At 58.2% G+C, this 7,482-nt stretch overlaps 1 protein-coding gene across 1 annotated transcript; it reads left to right on the top strand.

Annotated features, from left to right (window-relative positions):
- The first annotated feature begins 1,569 nt into the window (after positions 1-1,569).
- On the top strand, positions 1,570-7,281 carry AGT (angiotensinogen). Its single transcript, XM_008074356.1, has 4 exons — positions 1,570-2,401; positions 4,293-4,560; positions 6,088-6,232; positions 7,023-7,281. Exons 1-4 carry the CDS (start codon positions 1,570-1,572, stop codon positions 7,212-7,214), a joined length of 1,437 nt encoding a protein of 478 aa, XP_008072547.1. The 3' UTR covers positions 7,215-7,281.
- The last annotated feature ends 201 nt before the right edge of the window (positions 7,282-7,482 follow it).

The raw sequence follows: 7,482 nt of genomic DNA, 5'->3' as shown, positions 1-7,482 counted from the left end.
CACTAAGGCTAAGAAGTGACAAGTATCCCAGCACACCTCTCTGCCAGAAACGAGTGAGACGTGGTCCAAATTCCTAGACGGAACGAACCAATAGAATCAAATTGCTAGACGGAACAAACCAACAGCAGGGCCAGGCCCAGAACCTCCTCTTCCAGGACCTCAGGCCAGCACCCCTGGTGCTACTGACAGTTGGGGCTGGAGCAAAGTCACAGGCTTTTGAGAGAGTTGGGTGCCAGAGCCCCTTGGGCCCACCCTGGTGGCCCGTGTCCAGGGCAGGGGTTCTCGGGGTCACCTGAGAAGTTTAAGAAAGTTCTATACCTGGCCCCAGCACAGACTAGTAAGCCCCACTGCAGCTGAGAAGGCAGTGCTGGTGGGCGTGATCTTGGAGCTCAGGGGGATGACACTATGAGGGAGAGCTGAGAGCTGGTTGGGGCTTGAAGCGGGTGGGAAACACCCAGCTTTGGACCGAGCCCATGGTGCTCAATCCTGGCTGCATGCTAGGACCACGCAGAGACTAAAATCCTGTTCCCAGGCCACACCCAGAGCCATTTGTTAGCATCTCGGGGTCTCCACAGAGACCTACCGACCTTCCCCCCTGCCCAAAAAATGACCTACTGACTGGCACAAGTTCTTATAGGGAAGAACTTTCTTTTTTTTTTTTTTTGAGTCCGACTCTCACTCTGTCACCCAGACTGGAGTGCAGTGGCCACTCCCGGCCACTGCAGCCTTGACCTGCTAGGCTCCGGCGATCCTTCCGCCTCAGCCTTCCGAGTACCTGGAACTACAGGCGCGCGCTACCACGCCCAGCTCATTTTGATTTATTGTAGAGATGAGGTCTCACCAAGTTGCCCAGGCGGGTCTCAAACCCGCGGGCTCAGGCAATCCATTCACCTCAGCCTCCCAAGACACGAGATTACAGGCTGAGCCACCGAGCCCGGCTGGGAAGAACTTTCATTCACAGGCATGTGTGTGCCTTCGTTTATCGGGCTGCCATAAGCCCACAGCCCGGGGGGCTTCAATGACAGAAATTGATTATCTCACCAACCTGGAGGCTGGAAACCTGAGATCAAGGTGTTGGCAGGGTTGAGCTCTCCTGAGGCCTCTCTGCTTGGCTTGCAGACGGCCGTCTTCCTCCTGTGTCCTCGTCGCTTTGTGTGTGTCTGTGTCCTAAACTCCTCTTTCTGCAAGAACATCCATCAGATTAGATAGGGCCTGCCCTCATGACCTCATTTTGACTTGATTGCCTCTTTAAAGCTTTTGTGTCCAAATGCAGTCATATTCTGAGGTCCTGCAGTTTGGGACTTCAAGTCGTGGATTTTAGGGGAAGAGGGAACACAATTTAGCCCATAACAGTGCATGTGGTGCTTGGATCATACAGACACTTTCCACGTGGAGCTTTGAATCCAGTTCTCTTCGTTATTGGTAGACACAAGCGGCTTTCTCCTGGGCTAAATAGCTGCAGGAAATATTGGGACAATTAAAGTCTGACTAGAAGGCGCTTAATAATCACCTTTCTCCCCGTACAAAGTGACGTTTCAGGGCACACACAAGCCAGAGCCTCTGCCAGAGATGGCTCCTGTTGGCGTGAACCTGAGGGCCGTCATCCTTTGCCTCCTGACGTGCGCTGGGCTGGTTGCTGGTGACCGGATATACATCCATCCCTTCCACCTCCTCACCTACAGCAAGAGCAGCTGTGAGCAGCTGGAGAAGTCCGACGAAGTGACGTCCAGAGACCCGACCTTCACACCTGCTCCGATTCAGGCCAAGACGGCCCCTGCCGATGAGCAGGCCCTGCGAGACCAACTGGCACTGGTGGCGGAGACGCTTGAGGCCGAAGACCAGTCGAGGGCGGCGAAAGTCGGGATGCTGGCCAACTTCCTGGGCTTCCGCATGTATAAGGCGCTGAGGGAGATGTCGAGCGTGGCCGACGGGTCTGTCGTCCTGTCCACAACAGCTCTCTTTGGCACCATTGCCTCTTTCTACCTGGGAGCCTTGGATCCCACGGCCCGCAGTCTGCAGGCGCTCCTGGGCGTCCCTGTGGAGGACCAGGGCTGCACCTCCCGGCTGGATGGGCACAAGGTCCTCTCTGCCCTGCGGGCCATCCAGGGCCTGCTGGTCTCCCAGGGCGGGCCCGCCAGCCAGGCCCAGCTGCAGCTGTCCACGGCAGTGTGCCTGTTCACAGCGCCAGGCCTGCGCCTGAAGCAGCCGTTCGTGCAGAGCCTGGCGCTCTTTGCACCCGTCGTCCTCCCACGCTCCCTGGACTTCTCCACCGACCCAGATCTTGCTGCTGAGAAGATCGACAGGTTTGTGCAGGCCGTGACAGGGTGGAAGCTGAGCAGCCCCCTGACCGCAGTCAGCGCAGACAGCACCCTGCTTTTCAACACCTACGTCCACTTCCAAGGTGAGGCAAACCCTCCCAACGGCTCTGGCCCCAGATCCAGGCCAAAGGGGGGCAGCGTCCTATCTCTGTGGACGCAGTGTCCAACACAGAGCTGAGCTGAGCAGGCCAGGTCTTGGAGCTGGGCAGGGAGTAGCTGTGAGGACGTGCCTGGAGACCACCCATCCTCGGAGGGGCATCCAGCTACCCACCCTGCTGCCCCCACGCACCTGCTGCCACCCCACTGCCTCCTTGTGCTCTAATCATTTAATCCCGCTATGATGTGGTGAAGCAGTATTAGTGCCTTTGTCTACTGGTAAAGAAATAGAGATTCAGAAGAACAAAATTCCTTGCTCGAGATGGCACAGTCACAGATGGGGTGGGGGTGGAGTGGGTGGGTGGCTGGGGGTCTCAGGACACAAACTCACATCCCCTGGCCCCACAGGCCGGAAGGGACAGGTTCGTGTCTCTTGAGAAGGCCAACGACTAAGGTCGCTGGCCCATGCAGAAATGACCAATTTTCTTGTTGAAGTCACTTTTCCATGGGTAGGGGTAGCACCGAAAAGTCCCTACGACAAAGATTGCTCATTCATTCAACAAGTCCTCATTAAGGATGTGCTACTTGCAAGGCTCTAAGCCAAGTGTCTCCGAGGGGGCAAGAGGAAGACTGTTCAGGCCCTGACCTCAGGGTGCTAAAGCGTAAACAGGGAGATAGAGCTCTTGGGCACATGCCTGGGACATAGATCTCGCTTGACAAGGTATTTGTGGAGGGCCCAGCGGGGAGGGAGGCCGCCACGTGGGTGGGCTGAAGCAAGCAAGCGTGGGAGCCTGCAGCACTCAGGGGGCTGGGCCAGAGCGTCGAAACAGAGAACGGGGCCTGGGAAAGCACGGCTGCAGACATTCTGAAGGCTCTCCTGGGCTCAGAGGTCATCCGGTGGCCTGCAGTGCGTGCACTGGAGGTGGGAGCGGAGTTCGAAGGTCATGCAAGAGTCCAGGCCCTGAAGGAGCTGCTGGGCTGGAGGGGCATGCTTGGGAGCTGTCGTGGGGTTGTCAGGAAGAGATACAACCTCAAAGGGACAGAGAGCCAGGCAGGCAGCTGAAGGACGGGACTACGGAGATAGAGAGGAGCCCTGGGTCCCGGAGCCTGTGTGACCGGCTCTGCATTCTGTGACTGTGAGGAAGGAAGGTGGGTACCAGAAGACAGTCCCGGGCTCTGCCATGGCCAGGACTGGCTGCTGGCTGAAGCGCGAGCACGGACGGAGGGCGCTTCGGGCAGGGAGAGAACTCGATGATGTTACTATGGCAGACAGACACATTCATTCGATGCGTGTCCCACCCCATGGAAGGCAAACCAGGAGAGAGCCCTCGTGAACCGGTCACTGGGTGATGATGACATGTCTGTGTAAGCTGATCCCTTAACAGATGAACCGCTCTGGGCAAGATGTTGACAGGGGGTGTGCGTACACGGGAACAGGAGTTAACGGGACCCTCGGAACTCGCTGCTCCATTTTGCTGCGAACCCCAAACTGCTCTGAAACATCATGTCTATTAAAAAAAAGTGAGTGTGGCATAGTACAGGCTTTGGACCAGGACAGATCTAGGCTTGACTTTACCTGGCAGGTGCCAGCAGGGTCAGCTCCTCAAGGTGACAGCTGCAAAACCTCAGGTTGGGTGCCTGGCACGTCCTGTGTCTTCAGCAAGCGGCCGTCGGGACCACCTGAGTAAATGCAAGAGGCTGCATTTTGCAGGAGGAACGTTGGAGCAACACCGGGGTCCTGGGACCGGTGGGGGCCTGGGGCCAGAAGAACACGGAGCAGCCTGGGGCGGGCCCGGGAAACAGGTCGAGGCAGGAGAGGGCAAGAGTGGGCCCCCGCCCGGCTGACCCTGCCCTGCTTGTTTCCTGTCTGGGTTCCAGGAAAGATGAAGGGCTTCTCCCTGCTGGCCGGGCCCCGGGAGTTCTGGGTGGACAACAGCACCTCAGTGTCCGTCCCCATGCTCTCGGGCACGGGCCACTTCCAGCACTGGAGCGATGCCCAGAACAACTTCTCGGTGACCCGAGTCCCCCTCGGTGACAGTGCCTGCCTGCTGCTGATCCAACCCCTCCACACCTCCGACCTGGACCAGGTGGAGGCCCTCACCTTCCGGCATGACTCCTCCGCCTGGATCAAGAGCCCACCTCCCCGGTAGGAAGCTCCGGGGGTCTGCTTGTCCTGCCCAGAGTGGGGGCGGGGGGTGCAGTGGACACTCATGCAGGTAGCAGCTGAGCCTTGGGCACAGAGCAGGGAGGGGGGTGGTGGTGCCGGCTGGCCAGGCAGCCTGTTGTCCACCTGCCATCTCTCCGTTCAGCCGTCGGTCTCCCTCTTGACAGAGTGCCTGTTCTTTAGGCGTAGGGGAGGTAAAAGGGGGAGCAAGGATGCTTTTCTGCACGTATATTTACCCGCCAGTCGTGGAGGAAGAGAAAACATCTCAATCTGTTCTCTGAGAGGGACCGTTCAGACCTCACGCTGCCCTCCCCCACGCACACCTGAGGCGCTCAAGAGTTTCTTGGGACTGATTTCCCAAGGGCTGGACTCCTCTGAGACCAGGGGATGGGGCTGTCTCAGGGAGCTTCCCTTGTCCAGAACCAGATGGAGGCGGGGGGGAGAAAGGTGGCTTCAGCTCCCTCTCCTTCAGTGGCAAGAGGGAGCCACTTCCCTTTCACAGAGCGCTAGGCTGGACCTGCATACGAGGCCCAGGTCAGTGAGGCCCAGACTCTGTTCCCGAAGACAGGCACTAAGGGACATGGATGGCGACCTGATGGCAACTCTGGTTTTTTTCAGATGGGTTTGTAAAAGTGGCTGTGGAAAAAATATACATTTTAAATTGCCACCGTTACCATTTAGAGTAGCTCAATTCAGTGGCATTACGCACGTTCACCTTGTTGTGCAGCCATCACCACCATCCATCTCTAGAACTCTCTCATCTTCCCAAACTGAAACTCTGACCCCGTGAAACACGAACTCCCCATTTCCCCTTTTCCCCAGCCCTGGCAACCGCCATAATGTCCTCAAGGTCTGTCCACGTTGTGGCACGTGTCGGAATTCCCTTTCTTTTTAAGGCCGAACACTATCCCATCGTGCGAGTGAATCACACTTGTTTATCCATTAATCCATCCATCGATGGACACTTGGGTTGCTCCCCCCTTTTGGCAGTTGCAAACTGCTGCTACAAACGTGGGTGTACCGTCAACTCTTGCGAGGCCTGGGTATGTCACTGGGAGCGTCCACGGGCTCTCAGGAATGCTCTGCATGAAAGGTCAGTCGAGCTGACACGGCAACGTGCCCAGCACAGAGACTGCCACCACACACTCTGCCTCTCTCCCTTCCGTGGGTGTCTCACCAGCCAGACCTCCTCCGAGAGGTAGCTAGTACAACATAATGCATTATTTTAAAGAACGGCACTTTTAAGATTGGCCAAGTAACACACCTTCAATGCGGTCAACCTAAAAAGAGTAGACCAGAGAACAGACGACTGTCTGTCATTGCCCGAGATCCTCACGGGTAAATGTTCTGTGTCCTTCTCACCATTTTTCAAATGTCACAAAGGATTTTGATTGTATTTACTGCAAGGAACATAGGCCCACCTGGCTTCCTGGAGATCCCTTGCCATGTGTCCTGCAGCCTCGGGGGCAGCCTCCTTAAAACCTTCCTAACTGTGCGTTGTATCCCCAGGGCCGTCCACTTGACCATGCCCCAGTTGGGGCTGCAAGCATCCTATGACCTGCAGGACCTGCTCACCCAGGCCCAGCTGCCCACCCTGCTGGGTGCCGAGGCGAACCTGGGCAGAATCGGCGACGCCAATCCCAGAGTGGGCAAGGTACGTGCGAGCCTGTGTCTGTGTCTGACCTGGACCCTGTGTGGCGATGGGAGAGACACAGAGGAAGCTGGGTGGGTCAGCAGGGAAGGAGGGAGAGAACAGGGCCAAGGTTGGGAAAGCAGCGGCCAGAGCTTTCTGGGGCTTTCCAGGGACAGGCTCAGAGCAGCAAATCCCTCCCCACCCTGACTCTGCCTCCTCCCGGCTGCGAGTGTGTTCCTGGCTGCTCAGGCCGGCCTGGCCTCAGGGTCCTCCCCAGGCTCCAGAGCAAGGTTAGGACTGGGGCCAGGAAAGACAGTGCCTGAGTCTGGCCCCCTGGGGTACAGCCCTTCTTCAGGGAAATGCTCCCCAGTAGGCGGAGGGTCCTACTGCCACATGGAACGGACATCTGCCACTGCCAAGGATGCACCTGGATGTCCGAGGCCCTGTGCTGGGTGCTAGGAGCTGGGGAGAAACCCTGGGATGTGCTGAGTTAGCTGAGCACTGACGAGCCACGACTGAGAGCCAGGAATTCCAGCTGGACAGCGAGGGGGAGGGTGGAGGTGGAGGGAAGGAGCCAGCCTTGAGGTGGGCCCTGACGGCTGAGTAAGGGGGCGTCCACACAACCACTCCGTCGTCCACACGGAGGTGCAGGCAGGCACTGTGCGTCTTCCTAGCAGGCTGGCAGAACGTGCCCTCCAGGACGGCCCAGTGGAGCCGCCTCGTGCCCTCCCTGCACCCCTAGCCCTCAGCAGGGCTACCAGGTGCACCCCCGGAACAAGCGATCCCAACCCCGACGTGTGCTGCTTCGCAGGTGCTGAACAGCGTTCTTTTTGAACTCGAAGCAGATGAGGGAGAGCAGCCGGCAGAGTCTGCCCAGAAGCCCGACGGGCCCGAGGTCTTGGAGGTGACCCTGAACAGCCCGTTCCTGTTTGCCCTGCATGAGAGTGATGCCGCTTCCCTGCACTTCCTGGGCCGTGTGACCAACCCGCTGAGCGCAGCGTGAGGCCGTGCCCCGCAGGGGGCACCCGCCCGCCCCTGAGGCCACTGCCCTCAGCCTAAGATAGGCCAGCAGTGGGAGGCGGCCCCGGGCAAATCGGCGATTCACCACCGCTAGGCCTTCCCCTCTTTTTTTTTTTTAATTTGAGTTGGAGTCTCACTCTGTCACCCAGCCTGGAGTGCAGTGGCCGCTCCCGGTCACCGCAGCCTCGACCTGCTGGGCTCCGGCCATCCTTCCCCTCAGCCTTCCTAGTACTGGAACTACAGGCACGCGC

This window comes from Carlito syrichta, unplaced genomic scaffold, assembly GCF_000164805.1.
Source record: "Carlito syrichta isolate Samal-C Ts95f unplaced genomic scaffold, Tarsius_syrichta-2.0.1 Scaffold316408, whole genome shotgun sequence".
NCBI classification, from domain to species: domain Eukaryota; kingdom Metazoa; phylum Chordata; class Mammalia; order Primates; family Tarsiidae; genus Carlito; species Carlito syrichta.
The sequence above is the reverse complement of the archived record's forward strand: the minus strand, read 5'-3'. Positions and strand labels throughout refer to the sequence as shown.